Source organism: Myiozetetes cayanensis, unplaced genomic scaffold (assembly GCF_022539395.1).
Source record: "Myiozetetes cayanensis isolate MyiCay16 unplaced genomic scaffold, myiCay2020 scf32, whole genome shotgun sequence".
NCBI classification, from domain to species: Eukaryota; Metazoa; Chordata; class Aves; order Passeriformes; family Tyrannidae; genus Myiozetetes; species Myiozetetes cayanensis.
Window position 1 is genome coordinate 2,274,132 of NW_026087544.1, and position 24,285 is coordinate 2,298,416.

Below are 24,285 nucleotides of genomic sequence, written 5' to 3' on the forward strand. Positions count from 1 at the left end.
GGGCACTTGCCCTCCAGGCCACCCAGCGCTGTTTTGCTTTATTATCGCTTGCTTAATAAATTTATCAATGTTTAATTGGAATTGAGTTGTCTAAATTCTTATACTAACTTATAACACACTCCATACATTATATACACTTGTAAGAGAGCCCTGATGTCGTAAAGTGCCACTGCTACCTCCCCGTTCTGTAACTCCCACGCGAAACGCAGGGGTTCCCGTTCTGCACCGCGTGAAATCCGCGGATTAAGCGAACACTGCCCTGGGACTCGCAGCGGGAGCAGCGACTCCAACCCCGACAAACCCCCAGAACGAGATCCCCCCACAACGCCGCACTGGGGAAACTTCACCGGCCTCGGCGCAACCAAACCCGCTACACCCAGGGCTGCCCGCGCCTCGCAGGATTTCTCTGCCCGGTGATGCGGGGAGGATTTGAGGGTGGGGAGAGGAGCGGGAGGCGAAACTCGGCAGATTTTGGGTGCGAGTGGAACCCGCCCCGGCCGCGCTGCGCAGGCGCGGGCGGGCGGCGGGCGGGGGCCGTTCCCGGGGCAACGGCCGGCCGGGCCGGGCCGGGCCGAGGCCGGGGCCGGGGCCGGGGCGGCGGCGCTGGGCAGCGGGACCCGCCGGGGATGGGGCCGGGGCCGGGGTCCCCGGACACGATGCTGCTCGGCAGGAAGCTGGAGGGGCCGCTCGGAGCGGGTGAGGCGGCCGGGAGGGGTCGGTGGCGGCGGGTTGGGAGGCTGCGGATCGGGGGAGCCCCGCGTGGTTCCGCCCGTTCGCCTTCTCCCCTCCTTCCCCCTTCCACCCCCCAACCCTGCCACCCCCAAGTGTAATTCGCACATCTCTCTTCATTTTCTTTTTTATTTTATTTTTTTTTTTAAGAGGATAACCTGCTTTAAAAAGGATAGCCCGCTATCCGGTGGTTTGCCCGTTTTCCGCTCGCTTGGGATTACCCTGCTTAAACATGGGGAGCGTGGTGGTTTTAATGCCCCTGCAAAGGGAGCGTGGCGTTCGTTTTCGGGCTTTCTCAAGGATGTCTTTGCAGTGCAGAACTTGGTTAACAAAAGAGGAGCTCTAAATTGGAAAGTGTCGTGCACGTCGGGGTGGCCCAAGAGCTTCTCGCTCTGTTGTGGTGTTAAAATAGAGTTAAATTCGGAAGGTCGTTTAATAAATGAATGAGAATCGATGATTTTACAGATTAAAAGGTGGTAAGGGAGATAAATTTGAGTGTTTGAGTCTGTCCCTTATCAATGTGAGTGGTTGTGACTAACTGGTTTGTATATGGGACATTTCCAGGCAGGTTTGGAGATGGATTATATGACTCCTATATGAGGATAGATGATTTAAGATATCAAGAGCCTTCAAATGAAGAACGCAGCGCCTCTGGACCCGCTTCCCTTCCAAGACCTCAAGTGAGTATTTTAAAATCATCTGTGTCTTCACATGGTGTTGTGTGGCAGTGAGAACTGTCCAGGAGTGAGATATCTGCCTACAGAGAAAAAAAAAGTGGGATTTTGCAGCTTTGTAGTAGCTTATTAACATTACTGTGTTCACTAAGCATAAAAATGATGTGCTGTGTTCACTGCAGAACTTGCTGGCAGCCTCAGGAATCCCATCTTAGTGTCCTCAGCTTGTGTTTTAATCAAAAAAAGTTGCTTTACAAAGGGTTGAAGTGTTCTGCCATGTCACCTTGTACTGATAAGTCAATCCACACACACTTTGCTTTACCTCCTGCACGTTTCCATTTTAGTTTCCCTCATGAAAATTCCAACGGGTAAGTACTTAGGAACAGCAGAAGGAGCAGTGTGGGTTTGCATGGCTGCCAAACATCTCACAAAAGTATCTTTCTCCTCTGAAAACTTGGGCATTATCTGTCACTTCGTCTGCTACCAAAATAGCACTTTATGGACTGAAGGTGTTAACAGGCTTCTTCACAAGGGCTGTGTTCCCTCAGCAGTTGTGGAACTGGGAGATCTTTCCTTAGATTGATTCAGCTGAGCAGTAGTGGTCATGTTTAGCTGTACTTTTGTACACTGATCTGTCTTTTAGATGGGTTTTTAATGTGTTTTGGCTCTTGTTCAGTTCTGGCAGAAGGGAAGGAGCTTGAGCTTAAAGAAGTCTCACTCTCTAAAAAGTGAAAATAGACATTTCCCTGAGTAAGATGCATTTGGAAATCATCACCTTGTGGGATTTTATGGTAACAGGTATTAGTAATGAATTTGGTCTGTGCAAACTCGGGCATGGGTCTGTGTTTTCCCTTTTTGGCAATGTTGAGAGAGAGCAGAAGGAATTTAGAGTTTTGTTGAGCAGGAGAGTTTGAAGAGTAGTTGGTTGGGGTTTTTTTTTTGTTTGCAGGGATATGGAAACATTGCAGTGTTTTAAATTGTAGTGTAACTTCAGTTGTTCATTACTGAACAAAAGTCAGTAGAATGGAACTCTCCAGTTAAATACAAATATAACTCCAGGAGTATTTTGTTTGACTGGTGTATCTTATCTTCATCTGTTATTTTGACCCTGAAGCCTGTTAACTTCTTAAGGCAAGATTAAGGATTTATAACACGCCCAGTTTTGCATGATGATACATAAATACAATACAACCTCGGTGGTATCATGCAAGCAGGAACTGATCATGCACAGCATGCAGGGATGATACTCAATTTTAATGGGGAAGTATCTGGATTTAAGTGATATTTAGTTTCCTTGCGAGATTTTTCTGTTAGGATGTAATGTTATGTGAGAATTGAGTCCTGGTGACTGCAGCTGCCCATTCCTCCATCTGAGCTGTAGGAAAACATAATTCTCTCTGCTTGGAGAATACATGGGTTGAACGAAGCCTGTTAAATTCAGTGTTCAGAAAATACCTGATGCACTTTTGCAAAGCCACTTGTGTAGGAATTGGACTGTTCCTTTGTCAGTGAAAGTGAAGTTTTCTAAGTGAGAGTTTTGAGTTGTTGTCAGCCTTATTTCTTGCCTGCTGATAGTGCTTTACCAATAAAACAAAAGCTGTGGTTTGTAAAATAAAGCTGTTGAGAGCAAGCTGGTGTTAGCCAGAAGTCATGTGACTCTGAGCGCAGCTCGTCTGGGTTCAAGTGAAGATGGATCTATATTTGTGTCTCACCATCATGTGGCAAATGATTTTGGGAGTCATCTAAGAATGAAAATTGAGACCTTACTACTGTCAAGTCAGGGTTTGAAATCCAAAGCCACGGTTCCTTCATTAAGAAATCGTTCCAGGATAAATGGAATAATGAATTCCTTGGTTATTTAGGGATTCAAAGGTACAGAATGTTTGCTATGAACAGCAGCACGAGCAGAGTTGCTGTTGCTCCCGAGTAGGGAATATTAAAACAAATGTGAACCGAGCTCTGTGTTTATATTTTCTGTTTATTTGTAAACTTACTGTTTGGGTCTGCTGGACTGGATAGTCTTTTTAGCCAGCTCTGAAAAAAAAAAGTCATTCTTATCTCAGAGGGTCAGCCAGGCTCCAAGAAAAAGGCGTTTATTCGAAATTACCAGGGCTGGGCTTTGTTGGTTTTGCCTCAGACTCTGTGCAGAGGCGTGTCTCTCCAGTACACTGCATTTTTGGGTTGATAGGACCCAGAGGAGTGGAACTTAGTAGGATATATCCACTGGCCCCTCGTCACCGTCGATAAGGACTGACTTCTTCAGGAAATGCCCATTTTTGGGGGGCTGGTGGGCAAGAATTAACATTTGAAGGCAGCACCAACAAACAGACCCTTTTAAGAGACGTGTGTAGTTGTTTTTGGCGAGAACATTCACTTCCCTTATTTACTGACCAAGCCAAGATGTTGGACTGGGTTTAGCTAAAAAGGAATTTGGTTTTATTGCTGTGGGGCTACAGGTTTATTTATATTTTTTGTTTGATTCCTGTATAGTTATTTTGGTTTTCAGGGGATTCGGTTTGGCATGTGTCTGAAATCTTTATTTTTAGATTAAAGGGCAAAATGGAAAACAGATGTTACCACTGCAGTCAGGGCTTCCTCAGTGCTGCATGGGATGAGACAACACCTCTGTGCTGTCCATCAGCATGGGGTGTCAGTGAGCAGAAAGGGGAATAACTGCTGTGCTAGTAGGGAACTGACCTCTGGGGAGTGCAGCATTTACTAAACTGCAAAAAGGACAAGCTTGAAAAATTTCACAGTGTTTTTCTCACCTTCTGTGTGTTCGTTTCAGAGGTAAATATTTTAGCACAAGGCAGTCAGAGGCAGTGGTTACAGCCTGTGTCAGCTGAGTGTGAGTAGGAGATCGTCTCAATTATTCAAAGCTTCTAAGTCTGTCCTAAGATAGTTGTGCAGATCTCTCTTCTCTGTGGTGACCACACAGGACCCAAGGGAGCAGCTGGAGCTGTGTCAGGGCAGGGTCAGGTTGGATCTCAGGGCAAGGTTCTTCCCCCAGAGAGTGGTTGGGCACTGAACAGGCTCCCCAGGGCAGTGGGCACAGCCCCAAGGCTGTCAGAGCTCCAGGAGGGTTTGACAACGCTCTCAGGGACAGGGTGGGATTTTGGGGTATCCTGTGCAGGGCCAGGAGTTGGACTGGATGATCCTTGTGAGTTCCTTCCAGCTCAGGATTTTTGTGATTCTACCATGCAGTGGATACAACGGTGTTTTACCCTTCAAAGAGAAAACATGTTTGCTTGGGTTTTTTTAGAAGGGTGGTTTACCTTGTCTTGCCCTGTCATCCTTCTGCTCCTCGCTCAGCTGGGGCACACCAGCCATATGTCACCTGCTGGTGTGTTTCTTTGTCTTCCTTTGGCATCTTGTCTGGGTGGTATTCCTGCCACTTCTCTGCACGTTCGCATTACGCTGCGTGTTCCAGACAGGTGCAAGTTGCATCTGTCGTTGGTTGTGTCGCTGCACCCACGTTTAAAGCTAAACATAGCTGTTCCCTGGCAGTTTGCTGACTAGAGATAGGTATTGTGTCCTTTTTGAGTGTTTGGCTGTCTAGGGTTTCCCTTTATGGATTTAAAAGCACGTTGCGTCTGTGCAAGTGCTGTTTCAGTGAGTTGCTTTCTCTTTGTTGTACCTTTTTATAACTGTGCTTGTAACTTAAATTAGTTTGATCCAGCATTTTATATTTGTCCCTCATAAATGCCAAAGCCATTGGTGTTAGTGATTTTGTTTTATGTTGGTATTGCTCTCGTTCTTAGTCTGTTCTTTAAAAGATAAACTAAAGTCCTTTATTTTTCTCTATCTGTAGGTTTCCATCAACAAACTCATGATGAAGGATCACTCTCTGCCTGGAAATCAGGTCAAAGTGGAGCAGTTATTTGAGGACTCTGGCAACAAAAGGAGCAGTTCTCTTCAGTGTGCAGGAGTTTCTGGTTTAGAAAGACCTCTCCCTTCCTTGTCAAAAGATAAAATCCTAGACAACATAAGCTCTTCTAAAACTGGTGGCAGAGGACTGAAATGCCTTTCCCAAGCTCCGGAGCAAGCTGTCAAACAGTACAGGCACCAGCTATCTGCTTATGAGCAGCAAGAGATATTTAATTTTTCTGAGATTTACTTTGTGGGTCCAGCTGCAAAAAAGAGACAAGGAGTCATCGGCGGCCCCAACAACGGCGGCTACGATGACGACCAAGGCAGCTACATCCACGTGCCCCATGACCACCTTGCCTACAGGTATGAAGTGCTCAAAATCATTGGCAAGGGCAGTTTTGGACAAGTTGCCAAAGTGTACGATCACAAACTCCACCAACACTTGGCCTTAAAGATGGTCCGCAACGAGAAGAGGTTCCATCGCCAAGCGGCAGAGGAGATCCGGATCCTGGAGCACCTGAAGAAGCAGGATAAAACAGACAGTATGAATGTTATCCACATGCTGGAAAGCTTCACCTTTAGGAACCACATCTGTATGACCTTCGAGCTCTTGAGTGTGAACCTGTATGAGCTGATTAAGAGGAATAAGTTTCAGGGCTTTGGTCTCCAGCTGGTGCGGAAGTTTGCTTACTCCATCCTGCAGTGTTTGGCTGCTCTTTACAGGAACAGAATCATCCACTGTGACTTGAAGCCAGAAAACATCCTCCTGAAACAGTACGGGAGGAGTGGAATCAAGGTTATAGATTTTGGGTCCAGCTGTTTTGAGCACCAAAGAGTCTACACGTACATCCAGTCTCGATTCTATCGGGCGCCAGAGGTGATCCTGGGAAGCCGCTACGGCCTGCCCATAGACATGTGGAGTTTTGGCTGCATCCTGGTGGAGCTTTTGACTGGATACCCTCTTTTTCCTGGAGAGGATGAGGCGGACCAGCTGGCCTGTATGATGGAACTTCTCGGAATGCCACCCCAGAAGCTCTTGGATCAGTCCAAGCGAGCCAAGAACTTCATCAACTCCAAGGGTCACCCTCGTTACTGCACCGTGACGACGCACGCGGACGGCAAAGTGACCCTGAACGGGAGCCGCTCGCGCCGGGGGAAAGTCCGGGAAGCTCCGGGGAACAAGGACTGGGTGACAGCACTGAAGGGCTGCGATGACCCCTTGTTTATAGACTTCCTGAAGGAATGCCTGAGCTGGGATCCTGCGGCGCGCATGACCCCGGGCCAAGCGCTGAGGCACCCTTGGATTTGTAAACGAGTGCCCAAACCGCCCCCTGCGGACAGAACCACCGCCAGAAGGGTCCCTAGCTACACAAGTTCTTTCCAAGGGACGGGTTCCAGGCTGCCTTCCGTGGTTGGAGGAGCCAGCAAGCTGAGGGCTAATTTGGGATCTGACTCTGGTAGCAATATTCCTCTCTGTTCCGTGCTCCCCAAACTGGTCAGCTAGTGGGGAGTGCTGGAATCCCGGAATACACCCCTCGTGTCCTGCCTGTCCGTTCACGATGTGCAAGGAAATTAAATGCAGAGGTTTTTTTTTTAATGGAGTTACTTTTTATTAGAGGCTACGTCCTGAACTTTCAAAGATCAGTCAAAATGTTCACATTTAAAGGGCTAACTTTTGTCCAGTTGCTTCACTCACACTGTGGGGGATATTCCATTTCTGGGGAGGTCAGCTCAGCTGGTGGGTGCAAGGACACCGTGGCAGATGTGCTGTTTAAAAATGTTGTTTTAGAAATCAAACTATTTCTTATCATGGTTTAACAGACTCTCTTGCTTAAGACAGAAAGGGAACTTGATTTGAAATATTTTCAGTTATCTTCAACTGAACTCTTTTTATTCCAGAGAAAGTTTTTACATCTCTTGTCAAAAGCACAAGTGCGTTAATGCAATGCATTGGGAACTTGCAAATGGCTTAAGTTTTAAGGGTTTTATTTCTCTGCACTGCTTTTCCCTTATCTATCCTGAGATTTTAAAAAACTGCCATGGGATGTAGATACCAAAAAAGGAATTTGTGGTTGGAAAAGAAAACACTTGGATGATAAAATTTCAAAGGAGCGTAGAAATGCCACGAAACACAAGAAATAGCTAAATAAAACTATGAATTTCTGTAACACTTGCTGTTTCCCATAAAAGTGTGTGGAAATTGTAGGGGAATTCGAGATCAGGGCTGGTCCATCACAAGAATTCCAGATTAGGCCTGGTCCCTCCCAAGTGTGAGCCAGTTTGTTCAGGGCTAATGATGCAATTATGTTTCTTTGGAGCTCAGATTTCATTCATCAGTTCTGCCAGGTGTGTGTCTTTTGTTTTTCCAGTGTTGTTCCTAAAACAAAAATGTTGAACTTTTAAGAGCTGGTTTATATATAGATGTTTGAAATTTTGGTCATTTAAAAAAAAATTATCTTTTTGTGTAGAGTGAATTCCATTGAATTACGTGAAGCTCTTTTAATAAAATGCAAACGTGCCACTCCTGTCAGACAAGTAAAAGTTTTTAAGGCCTGGGATTGTGACTAGAAAATGAGGGGGTGGGGGAAAACACATGTAATATTTGGAAGTGTGCTCTGAAATCTAAAAAAAAAAAATCTGTGAAAACATAACACAGGAAAGACTGAGAAGGTGCAAGAACTGGTGGATCCAAAGGAAAAGATTTTATGGGAAGAGCTGCTTTAGTTTTAATTGCATTCCTTCAGGCCTTTGGGTGCCTACATTTTCTCATTCTTGAAATCCACGAGCTTGTATTTCTTCTTCCTTTATCTTCCAAGAACATGACAGGGTGGTGTGACCTGTCATGACAACAGCACAGCTTGTTGGGGTGGTTCATTCTTGCAGCCTCATGGCCTGAGTCCATCACCAAAATCATCTGATCCCTTGCCAGGTGTCTGAACACAATTTTACATGCAGTTCAGAGCTTTTATGAAGGGGAGGTTTTGAACTGAATGAGTTTCTCTGTAGCAGGTTTTGAATGTTAAAACGAGGAGGCTCTCAGGATGCAGTCACAGGGGTGGCCAGGGTGATTTTTAAGATCAGGTGGGCACATGTTGAAGAGGAGACGCTCCCTCTCTGAGGAGATGGGGCTGCATTCTGTCCTCTCTGGGGTTAATTTAGCACTGGGGAAATGCTGGGTGGAGGCCTTTAGGAAAAGGCAAAAAGACAGAGGCAAAGCTCCAAACTTCCCAGGACTTCAAACTGAGGTTCCCAGGAGCTTAAACTGAGGTTGTCGTGTACGTAGCTTTTCTGAGTTGTTTTGTTTTCCAAGTGTCAATTCAATAAGCTTAGTAATAATATTAAAATAACAGTCTAGCTTTTCTCTGTGCAGCTACCAGCATGTATGGCATGTTCATGGGTCACTTCATCATAACACATTGGCTGGTATTTTTTATTTTGCTTGGCTGAGTGAAGTTTTATTTGAATGGAGAACCAGGGAACTGCATTTTGTGGGGAAGTGGCAGAAGACAGCAGCGATTTTTAGTAGAATCTCTAATGGATTTGGCACATTTTCAGAAGCCTGAAATATTCTTCCTCCTCTGCCCTTTTCATTTTTTTTTTTTTTTAACAAAATGTACCTGGTGGGTGAGGGGAAATGAACCTTTCAGGAGCAATAGCTTGATAGGAAGGATGCCTAAAAGCAGTTTATACAGAGACCATAAAGGGATGGAGCCTGGCAAAAGGAGCAGGGTGTTGGTGTGCTAGGAGCTGTACAAACAGGTCTCTTGGGAACACACAGCAGTGTCCTGGTTCTAAACCATTTTGTCTATAAAATGCCACGTGCAGAATAAGAATTCTCCTGTGACTTTTGGGAAGAAGTGACTCTGAGGTAACTCCTGAGGTGGCAGCTCTGGTGCTCACACAGTAATCTCGCTTAAGGCTGGTGCTGGAAAGCTGCAGATAAAGTAATTAGCTGGCAAAAACATGGCTTTTTATCTAGAAATGGTGCTCAGCATGCCCTGACTGCACGAGGTGCCTGTTGTGGGTTGTGTTTAAGGCTGAATCTACTTACTTGGGACTACTATATTTGGAAATCAAACACATGGTTAAGTGTCTTGCTGGTTTTGGGGCTCTTGTCTCTACAGATGAGAAGGAAAAGGAAGCAGCCTCAGCAGATATTTGCTGGATTGGAGAGGACTTTTCCCTAACCCAGGGAACATAGCTGAGAACACTGGGGTGTTGTTTCCAATTCCTAATCCCCACTTTCTTTGTAAAGCAGTTGCTTTCACTGAATTGAGTGACACAGCATTCCCAAACTGGGAGAGCCCTCCAGGTGAGCTGATAATCAGGGAGAGAGGTGAGGAATTGTCCCTGTGATGCTGGACTTGCTGAATTCCCTGTGAATTGGTGGAGGGTGGGACCACAGTCTGTGTCACTGGACTGTCATTTATCAAGGGTGCTCATGGTCACAGTGTCTGTGTTCACCAGATATGGCCAAGCCTCAAAGTCACACTTGTTTTTTGGAGAGCTAAACATTGGGGAGGTCTAAAATCACCAGTGTCCATCATTTTCATGAGTTGTGCCACTGCTGAGCGTGTTTAAAGTAACCCAAAATTAAACTTGTCTAAATGGATTAAGAGAACATTGATTATTTTTGTGGTAGCTTTGCTTTGCAGGCTTGTTGATCCTCCAGCACTGGAATTTCAGTCATGTTCTTCTTGGAAGTTAGCACAAAACATGCAGATTGCCTGAGTTTATAGCAAAACAGGCATTGCATTTCTAAAAGTCACCCAAATTTGTTGTCAGATGTTCCTTACAATGTTTTACTGCCCCATGAGCCTCTGTGGTGTGAATAACATGCTGTTTGTTGCCTGCAGTTTTAGCTGTTGGGCTTAGGAATATTTTTATATAAAAGAGGGACAGGGCATGAGCATCACAAATGACAGATACACAGGGTCCAAATAGTACCTGCCTGTCCACGTGGCAGGGAGAGGCCTGTTTTTATTGGAATTCAGTGGGACAGTGAGGAATTCTTCCTGTGGAACACCCACCCAGGCTGGTTTAGTTCTTTGCAGGCTTGGTCTCAGTCACAGCAGCTGCTCAATGTGGGGTTTGTTTGACAGCAGTGACCCGATTCTTGACATCTTGTGTGTACAACAGGCACTCCTCACTAGTGGTTTTTATCCTTCCCAGCCAGCTTGAATGGGAATCCTGGTTGTCCAGGGACCTAAAAATTCACAGCAGACTAATTGGAAAGATTTAAATGTGACTTTTGTGAAAGGGTGAGTGTGTTGCTTACAATCTTTTTGCCTGTTGGGATTTAATGCAGCTGAAAACTTCTTAAGCAGCAGTTTAGCAGCAGAGATTCTTTGCAATGATCAGCCTCTTTAAAAAACTACCTCTGAAACAAACCCAGGGTCCTTTTTAAAGGGTTGTTCAGTGCAGTTTTTTTTTTCTTGTTTAATACTAATAGCTGTTCTGGCTGTGAAACCTATACATGATGATCTCAGCAATGTCTTGCTAATCCCAGGCACACAAGCAAAAGGCTGATGCTGCACCCAGAGATCTCTGCTGAAATGATTGATACAAATCCCCTGCCTGCCAAAGTTTAATGCCCTTGTGGAAGGGGAGAGCCAAAATAATATGGAAAGATCCGTGGAACTTGTGTGCAGCACCCAGCTGGGGTTCACAACAAACTGGGCTCAGAGACTTCAACAAAAAAAAAAGTGGGATTTGCGTGTGTTGAGCACTCAGAGCTGTGGGTACCTGGCAGTTTGGGAAATTGGACATTGTGTTTTTATGTTGATGCTTCACAGAGTCATAGGATCATTTGGGTTGGAGAAGATCTCCAAGGTCATCGAGTCCACCCTGTGACTGATCCCCAGGGCACTGAGTGCCACGACCAGGCCTTCCTTGGACACCTCCAGGGGTGGGGACTCCAGCACCTTCCTGGGCAGCCCCTTCCAATGCCTGACTGCCCTTTCCAGGAAGAAATTCCTCCTGATGTCCCACCTGACCCTCCCCTGGCACAGCCTGAGGCTGTTCCCTCTCCTCCTGTCCCTGTTCCCTGGGAGCAGAGCCCGACCCCCAACAGCTTCCCCCTCCTGTCAGGGAGTTGTGAGAGCCAGAAGGTCACAAACACCACCTGATTAACATTTCTTCATTAATTTAACAAAGGTTTTGGGAAATGTATACACTTCCTACATCCCACTAGAGAGCCCTGATGTTCTGAGATGCCACTCATTGGTCCCTCCCAGTTCTGTAACCCCCAATGTCCCGTGTGACATCCGTGGCTCCCCAGAGCAGCCGTGGGGAGGTGAACATTGTCCTGGACTCACAGGGAGCAGTGACTTTAATCCAAATAAATCCTTGCAGAGGGGCTCAGTGGGTCAGGCAGTTTGTGTTGTACAAGAGACCCCTACACACAGCACTGTGCCTTAGCATTTTAGCAGCCAACATCTGTCCCGGTGCAATCAAATGACCATCCGGGGTTTCTTACACAGTGCAGATGTTCGTACTAAATGTCTGCAGAATTCACAGGTTAGCCTTTTTATTACAAGTACCGTGATGAGGTGTAATATGGTGGGGAATGTTGGAAAGCATTGAAGGTGCATGTGAGTATGACTCGCTGTGAAGGAGCATTTTGGAAGTCAGTCAGTCAGTCTCAAGTTATGTATCTAAATGTAACGAGCAGAGATTTCCTAAAGTTGTATTTCGGGTCGTTTTTAAAAGAAAATAAATACCTAATTTGCTTCAGCAATAGAGTGTGCAAATTCCTAAAAGTCCTTGATTAAAAAGAGGGGGGGAAAAAAAAAGGTACTAATTATTTCCAGCTGGTGGAACTTACCTTGTGCTGCCAGATGCCACCTCCTGTGGCATCTGGACTAGAGAGAGGAGAGAAAATTTTCACTCTGTGAGCAGATGCTTTCAGTGTGTCTGTGCTAAACGTGACGAGTGCCCCGGTCTGACAAATGTTCCTCTCGTTAACAGGGCTGTAATTAGAACACACCAGAGTTTTGCCATGACATTCCTCAGTTGTCACTTTCTTATTCAGCCCACTGGAGAGCTTTTTAAAGCCCAGAATCCTGCTTATCCCCAGGCTGAAAGGAGAAATCCAGTAATAGCCACTTAGGGAAGATTTGCTTTTATTAGAAACCTATAAATGGGTAACCTACTGTACACAAGTGGATATTGGGATGGTTTGAAGATGAAATCATGCTGCAGTAAAAGGTCTGGAGCTACGACCTGTGTGATTAAACGATGTGTGTTACACACAGGGAGTTTGCAGACAGCACAGAGTGATTTTTTTTTCCCCCTTGCTTTCATGTGGGTGAATGGAAAACATCTGATTTTTAAAAAGTTTGCAACCTGAAAACAGTAAATATGTATATATATATATGTATGTATGCAGACATTTAGATGTTTATGATGTGTGTATATATATATATACATAAATATAAATATATATACATATATATGTGTGTGTCTCTGTGTTCAGTCTGCCCTTGCTGCTGAGCCCACGGGACAGTCAGCGTCACTTTGCATGACTGAGTGGCATTTTCTCAGGCACAGCACCTCAGTTTAAAAAAAAATAAGCTTATCTCCCATGCTGTAATGCTTGTTGATGTAACATGATAAGGTATTGTATCACAAATTCTGCTGTCTGAGCTGCACAGTGCACTGGGAGGGGAAATCCTGGTCGGTGCCAGCTAAGGAGCTGGGAATCCGATACCAAAGCTGTGTTCACATCTTTCTGCCTGGCTGAATTGTGCTGGGATGTTGATATAAAAAAAAAAAAATCCAGCACAAAGATCCAGAGCGTGGGGCAGAATCCTGGAATCTGGCCTGTTGTCACATCTGGTATATTCCAGCTATTATTGTGGTGACAGGACAAGGGGGAATGGCTTCCAACTGGAAGAGGGGAATGTTAGATGGGATACTGGGAAGAAATCCTTCCCTGTGAGGGTGGGGAGGCCCTGGCACAGGTTGCCCAGAGAAGCTGTGGCTGCCCCATCCCTGGAAGTGTCCAAGGCCAGGTTGGATGGGGCTTGGAGAAACCTGGGCAAGTGGAAGTCCAGCCCCATGGCAGGGGGTGGAATTGGATGATCTTCAAGATTCTTTCCAACCCCAACCATTTTATAGTTAATTAATGTGGTTTCTTGATGGAAAAATTAATCAGGAGACTCTTGAATCATTTTGACGGGCAGAAGAAGAGGAGATTTACTTGCATTTAGCAATATTCCTTTGGTTCATTGGGTTTAACTTTTGCCTGCTGAGAGGCTGATGCTGCTCCAGATTCATTTAGCACAAAGTGCTTTAAAAAGCAGCCACATCAGTCCAGCAAGTGAGTTGTTGCACAGCACAAATTTGTCCCATTTAATTTTTTCCTACTGAAAGACATGAGATGAGGGCTTTTTTTTTTTTTTAAGCTGCCTGTCTAGTCTGTAGCTGGGTGCCAAGACTCTTCAGTGATGTCCTGTTTGGGAGCTTCAGATTTGGGGGTTTCTGCTTGATATGTTTAAAGGGACCTGATTTTTTTTTTTTCTGAAAATAAGAGCCAGGAAGCTCCTGGGGGTGTTCCAAAGGGCCTCAAAATTACCAGAGTGAAAACTGTGCATGCATCTTCTAGTAACTAATGGGATAAAGGACTGCTGGTGCCTGGGCTCGCCACATGCAGGATGTTGCCGTGCTTTCCCTGCCAGAGGAGACCTTAGCGTGGGTCAGTGTGTGGCTCAAGGCTGTGTGAACCAAAGAGATGAATTTTGCCCATAATTCCTTTCTCTTTAAGCATCAGCAAGCAAACTAGGAGTGCTAGTCTTGGTATGATTCACCTAATCCTTTTTATAAACTCATCTCCTTGTGGCGCGGGCGACGAGTGAGTGGTAGGCGGCTTCGGGTTTGTTTTCTTTCCTCTTGTCAAATTAGCCTAATGGGCTTTCCAAACACTTTTGGGACAGCACAGATGCTCAGAGATGCCTTTTCCTCCGCGAGATTGCTCCCTCTTTCCCTTGAATTTTGAACGTGAGGTCTCTGAGCGAAGCGCGGGTGATGCGCTCTGTTTTTCCTGCGGTCCCATTCCCCTCTCCCCGGTGTTTACCCGGGAATGATGAACGGGCAGGGATCTGCTGGGTGCAGATGCAGACAGCTGTGCTCCGAGGCGTCTCTGAACGCTGAACTTATAAGGAGTGCGAGAGGAGAGTTTGGGATGCGGCTCTCGGGAGCTGCGGGGAGATGGGGCTGCCGGCAGGAGCGCTCCGCAGCTTTTCCCTCCGCTCTCGCAAGGGGCATTTAAATAATTGCTCCTTAAGCGGCGCTTCGGCTCTTTCCCTTTGTCTGCGGGGATGGAATAGTTGCCCGAATTAAGTCTGTCCGTTCTTCACCGCTGAGAGGAGCTTTCTAAAGAGGGGGAGAGAGGCAGCCCCAGCCTCTGGGAGCAGAGGAGCCATGTAAGGGGTTGCATTCCTCCCGCTAGGAAGCTCTGGAATTTGGCTTTACAAGCAGAGAGGCCCATTGGAGAGGATTGTTTTCCTGGGCAAGTGGGTTGTAGGTAGGAAGGCAGAGGCCATGATTATTATGATTAAGTGTAATTAAGCATAGCTGAGAAGGGAATGAAAGCAATAAACCACGTGCCTGATTAGCCCACAGAATGCACTGTTGGAGGCTCTTGTACAGACCAGTGACATGAAACAGGTTGGATTTAATAGGAACTTCCTCACAGTTTCCACTGCATTGTGAGAACATGGATGTGGTGTATTAGGGAAGGGGGCTGTGAGGTGGGGGATCTCCAGATGAGAAACAGGTCTTGCCCTGGGTGTTTTTTTGGCCGCTGTGGACGTGGAAATGCAAGATATCATAACCAAGAAGTCGCTGGGAGAGTGGAGTTCAGCTGGTGGCCTTCAAGCGGCCACGTGGAGGGTGATCTTGTAGGGCAGGAAAAAAGGAGTTAGAAAAAATTATTTCCACCCTGCCACGCTCAGCAGGAGCCTCAGAGCTCATCCTGACGTGGGTGAAGGATGAGAAGGGGAGGACAACACAAGGATTGTGCTCAATACTATCACATTATCTGACTGATAATGCCCAAGGCCCTCGCCCAGGTGCTGCCCAGGGCTGTGAGTGCAGTGATGCCCCCCCAGCTCCTGTGTGTGCCCGTGCTCTGTCCTGCCACTGCCACAGCCCTGGGTGACAGCAGCACCAGTAATGTCACTGCTGATAAGAGCTGCCAGTCTGCCCAGCAGGTGTTAATGATGGATGGCATAAATGAAATTATGTTTGAGGTGTGTGCAGCCAGCTGTAAAGTCATCAAACAGGAAAGGTCGTGCGAGTAATTTACACCAGATCTCTGCTCTCAGAGCCACAAGCACAGAATAAACGAGTGCAGGCGAGCAGACAGGGGTAATTTTTTTTTTTTTTTTTATCTGAGGCTGAATCTCTGAGACATGAGCTGCAGATCCCCTGTACATCCCCTGCACAATCCCCTTCATTGCTGTTTCCTGTGCAGAGCTCAGCCTTTGGCACTGTTTGATCTCAGTGCTGCCGGCCCTTGTCTGACCTGGGACAGAAAGGAGCTGGAGGTGGGCAGCCCTCAGGACTCCTGCAGCTCCTTGGCCTTCTGAAGGTGCCTGAAGAAATGTGCTGCCTACCTTCTTATGCTTCGTTTCTTCTTTAGGTGGAGATAAACGTGGAGACAACGGGGGTGGTTTAAGATGATTTTACCTCTTTGCTGGAGATGTCTCGCAGCACCTCACAGCCTCTGCATGGCACCTAGGGCACTGGGAGGGGGCAGCTGTGTTTCCCAACACTTTCCAGACATGTATACCCTGGTAATCTTCAAAAATGCCCCTTTGTAGGTCATTTGTAGGGGCACAGAGAGGGGGAGGGTGGACGTGGCTGTGGCTCCCGCTGGTCAGTCCCTGATTGCTGGGGAAGGTGGGACTGTTTGTGGTTGGGAGGGGGGTGAGCATAGGGAAGCTGCTGGCTATTTTGGGAGGTGCAAGAGGGGAGCAAACAGCCCAGCTTTCATTTTCCAGCCAGCTGGTGCTGATTCAGGATGTTTTTTGCAGCGACAGTTGCGTGGAGCTGAGCTGCCACCGAGGGCTCGGTGACACACTCGGGCTGCAGTTCCATGTGCTGCAGCATTTTACCTCCCTCATCATCTTATTTCTCACTCCTGGGGCACTGGTGAGGCTTTCAGGAGAGGGAATAAGGTGGTAGGGAGTGTAAGAGAAAGCCAGGACCTCCAGGCTGGATTTTCTTCTTCTTTTCCCTGGTCTGTTGGATCATGTGCTTTACTATAACTATTTCCAGACCCCTCTTCAGCACTTGCAGGACTAAGCATGATCCTTTGACACATCCCCATGTGATGGGAAACACACAAGAATGACACAAACCTTTATAAATGTTCTTTGATGATTTTTTTTTCTCTGTTAAATTAAACCCAGAGCTCCCTGCATCATCCACACCGTTGGGTCCAGTTACACCCAGAGAGAAGTTGGCCTTTATGAGCTGCTTTCTCATGTTCTGGTCTTGTTCCATGGCCCTTTCTATGAACTGGCAGCTTTACAGGAAGATGTTTTACCTTCCCACAGGGCCACAACAAATGCAGCTTTTGGTGGGCCCCATTTCAGGCGTGTTCCCCCTGTCCTTTCCCTGTCCCTGTCCTTCCTGATGCCATTTGCAGAGTTCTTCCTACGTGGCACTGCTGAGGGATTAAGCACTGCCAGCAGGAGGGATGGCAGGTGGGAGGTTTGTCCTTGCTCTGTCACAGCCATGGGGTGACCTTGTCCTTTGCTCTATAACCTTGTCCTTTGCTCTATAATTACAGGACAGTTATTTTTCTTATTTTTCTATATAATTTGTTTGGACTCGTTTATCAGGCCATCTTCCCTATTTTCTGCCTGCCAGCCCTGGAGCTTCCTCTGTTCACCCAGATCTGCTGCTGCAGGGTTGTGTTGGCACAGTCCTGGATCCTCAGCCTGAGTCCATGTGAAGAACCCCAAGTCATTTCTATCTCCCTTTCCTGATCCATAAGGTGCAATAACAGCTGGAAAGGGACTAGAATGGAGCAATGTAAGAGATGTCTTCCAAATATTGGGATACACCAGGTTCAAGCTTGTTACCTGCATCCTGCCATCTCCATTTTGGGTTGTGTCCAACGAAAGGGCAATGATCATGTTGCTGGTGCCAAGGAGTCCCCAGATCTGCACGGGAACATCCTGCTGCCCCAGGGAGCTCACATCCCAAGCAAAAACCCCTTTAAAATGTGAACACATCACTTCCTACCAAATTAAAAAAAAAAAAGGAAAAAGGGGGGGGGGGAAGAAAAAAGAAAGGAAAAAAAAAAAAGAGAGTTACATCTCACCTAGCTGCTGTTGCTGTGTTTTCAGTTGCTACACAAACAGTTTTATTTCTGGCTGGCTCCACATGCCAGCTCCCAGCAATGTAATCTCGTGTTGTCGCTCCGAGCACGTCGGGGCGGATGCGGCGGGCTGGGAGCTCAGCCCTCCCGGCACGGCCCCGGCAGCTGCTCGCCCTGACCCGGCCACTTTTAGCCTGTTGCTCAGTGGCCCAAGTGTTTTTCCACCACGCTCAGAAAGCCCTGATAAAGCCCTGCCAGCCCCCGCTGCCACCGGCACATGTGCCCCTCGGGGGGAGGCTCAACTGTGGCTCTTCACACCAGTGCTGACCCCTCAGCCTTGGGCCACTCTGTGCCTTACACTGAGACATCAGCCATAGGACACGGGGGAATGGATTTAAACAGAAAGAGAGAAGGTTTAGATGGGATATTGGGAAGAAATTCTTCCCTGGAAGGGTGGGGAGGCCCTGGCACAGGTTGCCCAAAGAAGCTGTGGCTGCTCCATCCCTGGAAGTGTCCAAGGGCAGGGTGGAGCAACCTGGGCCAGTGGAAGGTGTCCCTGCCCATGGCAGAGGGTTGGAACGAGATGACCTTTAAAGTCCCTTCCAACTCAAACCACTCAGTGATTCTATGATCACTCCCAACCTTTCTCAGCCACCTTCTCATGGGGTTCAAGAGATCACACAACTTTTATCTTGTCATGAATATAACCCCCCCTTTCCCCCTTCCTTGCAGGCAACCTCCTTGCTCACACACCCTTGCCTGCACACCTGAGTGCCTGGGGGTCAGTGAGGCCTGACTGAGGCCAATTAACAGCATTAATTGCCATGGGAGAAGTTCGCCTCCAGCAGTGCTGGTCCTCCCTCCTGGTTGAGAGTAGCTGTGCTGTTGTGGAGGGTAAGGATGACCTCTGTTTGTTCCAAAAGCCCTGCAGTGCTTTGCTTTGGGCTCTGCTTGTAGCTAAGTTGGGCTCCCAACACCAGGCCTCCTGTGGGTGAAAGTCAAGCAGTGGGGTGTGTAAAGATGTTCCTTTGGGATGTGTAACTGCCCAGGATTATCTGGAGAACTGCAGGGAGCAGTTGCTGCCATGTATGTGGGTGTTTTTAGGTTAGGGATCGCTGGCACTGCCTGTTTGTTGTATAGAGCACCTGGAAAGGCTGTGTCAAAAAAATACAGAGGGAAAACTCTGCCCTGAGGACCCTGTGCTTGTTTTAGCTGCCTCTCAGCCCAGTGATTGCTGTGAGGGAGCAGAAATACCCATCCCAGTGTGGCCACCCCGCTAGCAGGGGCTGGGCTGGGAGGATTTGTGGGGTCCCCACTGGCCCACCCTGACATAGAGACACTGAAAATCGTCTCCTCCAGCTCACACAGGTCCTTCAGGACAGCCAGGGAAGCAGCAGTGCATGGGCTGCATATGTCCCTCTGGATTAGGGCCAGCCCAGGAGCTGCTTATGCTAAGTGAGCTAATCTCCATAATCTTGTCACACAAATGCCTCCTCTCTGCTGGCAGAGCAGCAGGGATTTGGGTTATATGTGGATGCCAGCAGATACAAGTGCCCTAGGAGGTGGCACAGAGAGGAGGCACATCTGAGGCTCCTGGGGGCACTGCCAGGTTGGGTTCAGCTGGGGCTGCTGTGAAGATTCCTCTCCTGTGTCCTGCTCTTGCAGTGTGGGTCCAGGGACAGTGTGTCTCAGGGCACTGCCTTTAAAAGCAAGTCCCTTTGCCCCACCCTGGTGCCTGTAGCCCCTGGATGCTCTTTTGCCAGTTTATGGCCTACTTTTCACCCTTCCTGCTGTACCTCCAAGGTGTTGCCAAGTCTCTGCGTGATCCTGCAGCATTTCCTCCTGCGGCTCACCCACCCTTGGCTGATGAGCTGGGACAAGGCTGGGGGAGACTGTCTGCCCATCCCTGGGTCTGGTTTAGCTTATTTCCTTGTGTTGGGTCTTTGACAACGTTTTTAGGTCATCAGTGTCTCTGGTTGGGCCCCTCTGAGGGGTTTCTGCTGTGCAGGAGCACACGGTCCCTCTGATTGCTGGTGTGGGATCTGAGGTTTTGCTTGTCAGCTGGACTCCATCCCTTTCAAAGCAAATCGTTTTAGAACTGCTGCTATGTCTGTCTTTCTGAGTCGTGGCTTTTGTGACTGTGAGTTAGGGGAAGAACATTTGGCATCATCTCGTGGGCAATGAATCAGGATCCAGTTTCCGGGTGGAAAAAATCACCGTGTTGAGAAAAGCAGAGTAACGGGTCGGTGCTGGGGGGGTTTGTGTGCTTTTAGTGTTCTCTTTCCTTGTGCTAAATGCTCCCTGACGTGGTGGGGGGGACACTGCCTGAAGTGGGCACATGTGAGATGCACCCAGCACACGATGACTTGTCCCTCATGTCTTGCTGAGCCCAGTGACCGTGGCGTGCGTCCCCTTCCCTGCGCTGTGTGCAGGGTGGCCGGGAAAGGGGGAGGAAAATCCTTATCCCCATCAGCCAGACAGATACAATCCTGACCAGTATTTCCTGACGTGTCCTGCAATTACAGGCTCTGTGTGTCAGCTCGAGTATGTCCAGCGGGAAGGGTTTGGGGAGCCGTCCCCGCTCGGGTATGCGAGTAACGCCGGGGCCCTCCGGGTGCTAATCTGCCGACGGGAAGCCCAGCCCTGGAGCTGCTGCCTCTCCCCACCATGTGCCAAGGGGCATTGCTCCATCTCCTTCTGCCACAGAAAGGGTGGTGCCAGTGGTGAATATCCCTGGCAACTGGCTGATATTGCCAGTCAGCAACACCCCATGCTCAGCAAGGGTTGGGAGAGAGGGTCTCCATGAAAACGCTCTTGGCTCAGACTTGCACTGAGGCAGGAGACTGGAGGGTGAAGTGGAGAAAATTTGTGGTCAAGTTTTCGGGAAATAAATCCAAGTTAGAATAGCTCCTTTCATCCTGAAGGATCCCACAGTGCTTTATAAATAGATTTGCAAACCATGCACAAGGATCACTTCCAAGCACTGAGACGCAGCCGCTTCCTGGGAGAGAGGAGCAGCTGGTGGGAGCGGAGCTGGAGCTCCCAGAGCAATGGAAAAAACCTCAGTGCTAGACTTCCAGAGCTACCTCCTGTCCTTATTCCAATCCTTCTGTTGCTTTACAAATGGCATTAATAGCTATAATGGTGATTAACAACATCTCTTCAATTCTATTACCCCTCTCCTAAAAGCACGCAGGGTTATTTAAAGGTATTATCATTTTTTATGTGGGATAGCTTTTCACCAGCCTTGTGCTCCCACAAACCCACCCAGGGAGAAGAACAGGATGCACACAGCCTTAATGATCATTACCCTAATCTTCATAGTCTATTTTTCCTGGTAACTCTGCCATAATCAAATAACAATCTGGTTTATTACTTGCCACGGAGAGCGCGTTCGCAGATCAGCCGCTTGTGTCATGGGGATGCAAAGGCTGAGCCTGCTGCCATCCCTAATGGAAATGGGAGTGGAAGGAGGGAAAAATCAGTTCCCATTCACATCCGGATGAATTGTCTCATGGCTGAGCAGCGGCAGTCCCACAGGACAGCCCCAAAACCCCCATCCTGTCCCTGAGAGCGTTGTATCCAAACCCTCCTGGAGCTCTGGCAGCCTTGTGGCCGTGACCAAACCCTGGGGAGCCTGTTCAGTGCCAACCACCCTCTTCTGGGGAAGAACCTTTTCCCGAGATCCAACCTGACCCTCCTTTGACGCAGCTTCCTACCATTCCCTCGGGAGCGTGTGATTTGGGGGGGAGCCACCAGCCACCGGGATGGTGCCCTTCTGGGGGGAAGGGGCACATCTGGGTGCCACCCTGCGCAGGGCTGGGGACCCCAGGCCCGCCGTCCGCCCCCCCGGGAGCCGCGGGGCTCTGTCCCGCAGCCACGCGCGGTGCGGGGACTCAGCGGTCCCGCGGGGTCCGGGGGCCACCTCGTGGCGGCTCGGGAGGATGAGCTCTGCGTTCGATCTGGGACCTGACACCCCCGTAAATCAGGGACCCGCCACCCCTCCAGCCCATCTTTAGGATAGGTTGGATGGTTTTGGAGAAAGTCACCGAGCGCTTCTGCCTCGCCGAGGCTCCACGAGCTTTTACTGTTCAGGTTTGCTGTGAGAAGCACAGAACTGTAAATCAGGTATTTATGGTCATGCCGGGCCATCTCTTGCCTTCCCCTCCTGATTATTTCCTTAATAAAATCTTTTATTTCTTAATTCACACTGAAGGGCCCATTGCTTCCTAAGGACTTCAGCAGAAGACATCTGTCTGCATAAACTGGATTTTCTAAGAGAAGGTTTTACTTTATCAACAAGCAAGACACAGAGCAGTGCAAGTATAAACTCCCTACAAGCAAGGGGTAATGGCTTTGAACTGAGAGACTGAGGTTGGATGTTAGGAGGAAATCCTTCCCTGTACGGGTGGGGAGGCCCTGGCACAGGTTGCCCAGAGAAGCTGTGGCTGCCCCATCCCTGGAAGTGTCCAAGGCCAGGTTGGATGGGGCTTGGAGCAACCTGGGCAAGTGGAAGGTGTCCCTGCCCATGGCAGGGGCTGGAATGGGATGATCTTTAAGGTCCCTTCCAGCCCAAACTATTCCATGATTAATTCATAATCAACATGCTGACCACATCAGGAAACCCCTGTCCCTGAGTCAGCCCCCAAGGCTTGCAGGCAGAGGGAAGTGGGGGCTCTGGTGTCCCAGCTCCTGGGGGGCCCAGGCTGTCCTTGCCTGTGATGGAAGAGCCAGCACAGCCCTTCCCTCGGGTGAGTAACCAAGGAGGATTCCATGGGAAACCCAGGACCCGAGGCTCCCAAACTGTGCCTCCTCTGTCCTGGTGTTTATCTTTGAAATAGCTGAAGGGTCGGGTTACAAAGCAAATATGAATGAAACGAAAGGAAACACAGCTACAAAGTGGGTCAATCATTTTCCTTTGACCAGATTCCTCTGTGGAGAAAAACTTGGCTTAAAGGCTCCTTTCCCCAGACGTGCTGAGACGAGCCCAAGTGAGGGGAAGCCAATGCTGGGAAAACCCCACAGAGCAGGAGCTTTGAAGCATCTTTAATCTGTTGTTACAGGCTTACACTGGATCTAACTCTGACCCCCAAAACGCCCTGTTAACTGGGGTTCAGGATGCAGGCTCAGATTCTGGGAGATGCTGCAAGTCCCAGAACGAATCCATTTTTCCCAGCAGGAAATTTTCTTGCACAACTGCAATGTGCCCGGGGCGGGCAAAGGCCTCCACTGCTCCCTGGGTTTCACAGGGAAATTCAGGACTCGTGGTGGGAGGCACTGGGAGCTCGACAAGAGTTTTATTTATAAAGCTGCCAGCGCCTGGTGTAGGTTTACTCACTCTCCCATCTGGTGACTGTCACTGCCACCTCCTGACAGACGCTCCGTCTCTTGCTGCTAATGACGTGCTTTGATTAGCTGGATCCGCTGCTTCACCCAGCTATTGATCAGTCACGGGTTAATAACTGGCTGTGCAAACATGGGAGCAGCTTTATTGGTCTGATTAAAGAAAATAGCAGGAGGATCTTATTGATCACAGAAGGTGCCGGGGTGGCGGAGGTGGACCAGATGCCTCCTGCTCTGGGGTGGCCTCACCTGTGTGGAGGGACAGAGAGGTCACAGCTTGCCCTTCTCTGCCCTGCCCTTCACTGTCCTGTCCCTTTCAGGCTCAGGATTCTTCTTTCTTCTGGTGGCAGCTGCTTGTTGAGGTTTTGGTGTGGGGTTTGTGCACTGTGGGCTTGGTGTTCCCTCTCCTGAACTCATTTTATTTTGCTGTTGCTCTCCTTTATTTGAAATAGAAGAGGAGCCACTTCCATGGCTCGCTCTGTCCCTGTAGCCCCAGTGAAACTGCTGACCCCAGTGCAGATGGAGAGGGTGGTTTTCTGAGCAGGACTCTCCAGCAGTGCATCTCTGAGGGGATTCCAGAGCGCCTTATGGTTTACAGAGAAACTGGTGGCTTGAGGCTGGGGCTGTTTGTCACATCCCAGCCCTGTGGACACACTCCAGAGCCTGTGAGCATGTCCCCCTCGCTGTCCTGGCGGCATGTCAGTCTCTTGGCAGTGCCACACAGGATGGGCTTCTTGTTTGTGGCTGCCCAGAAGCAGTGCCTGGGCCTCGGGAGATCGCTCCAGGCTGTGCCTGTCGGCTCCTGGAATGGCTCTGGGCATGTTCCTTCATCTCTTCCCCAGGGCACACTCCATGCTTTTTGTGGGACAGCTGGGTAAGAGGGATGGATGTCAAAAACCACATGTTCTTTACTTAGAAAACAGGGATTATCAGTGGTGAGCAGGATGTGCTTTTTGTGTCCGTGAATTAAAAGTCTTGATTTCCCACTGTGCTCCAGGTGAAGGAATGTTCATTGGATTTTGCTGGGTGTTGGGCAGCTCAGAAGTGGATCTCTTCTCTGTTAGCCTTGTTTTTATTGGATTCTGGAACAAACATGGAAATGGGAGTTAATTTGCTACCATCAGGATGGCCTCTACTCTTTTTGGACTGGTTTGCCATCCCCTGATGCTCTGTGTGCTGTGGCAGTGGTTCATCAACTCTCATCTTCCTGGGATGTGGTTGTAGATGGAGGCATTGGGGCACCAGCAGTTGCCCACTTGTTGGAGTGGCCCTTTGTCACTCGGGAATGCTCTCAGGGCAGTGGGAAGACAGGGACACCTTCCACTGTCCCAGGGC

General features: G+C 48.6%; 1 protein-coding gene across 1 annotated transcript; it reads left to right on the top strand.

Moving 5' to 3' along the window:
- The first annotated feature begins 588 nt into the window (after positions 1 to 588).
- Positions 589 to 12,629, top strand: DYRK3 (dual specificity tyrosine phosphorylation regulated kinase 3). The gene is made up of 3 exons (XM_050327028.1): positions 589 to 696; positions 1,294 to 1,409; positions 5,215 to 12,629. The coding sequence occupies exons 1-3, from the start codon at positions 627 to 629 to the stop codon at positions 6,775 to 6,777; spliced, it is 1,749 nt and encodes a 582-aa protein (XP_050182985.1). The 5' UTR covers positions 589 to 626; the 3' UTR covers positions 6,778 to 12,629.
- Positions 12,630 to 24,285: the final 11,656 nt, after the last annotated feature.

Excerpts from the sequence above, each read along its gene's own strand:
- DYRK3 (XM_050327028.1), top strand. The coding sequence starts at position 627 with ATGGGGCCGGGGCCGGGGTCCCCGGACACGATGCTGCTCGGCAGGAAG. Across the intron at positions 697-1,293 it reads GGAGGGGCCGCTCGGAGCGG|GCAGGTTTGGAGATGGATTA; the intron begins GTGAGGCGGCCG and ends GGACATTTCCAG. Across the intron at positions 1,410-5,214 it reads CTTCCCTTCCAAGACCTCAA|GTTTCCATCAACAAACTCAT; the intron begins GTGAGTATTTTA and ends CTCTATCTGTAG.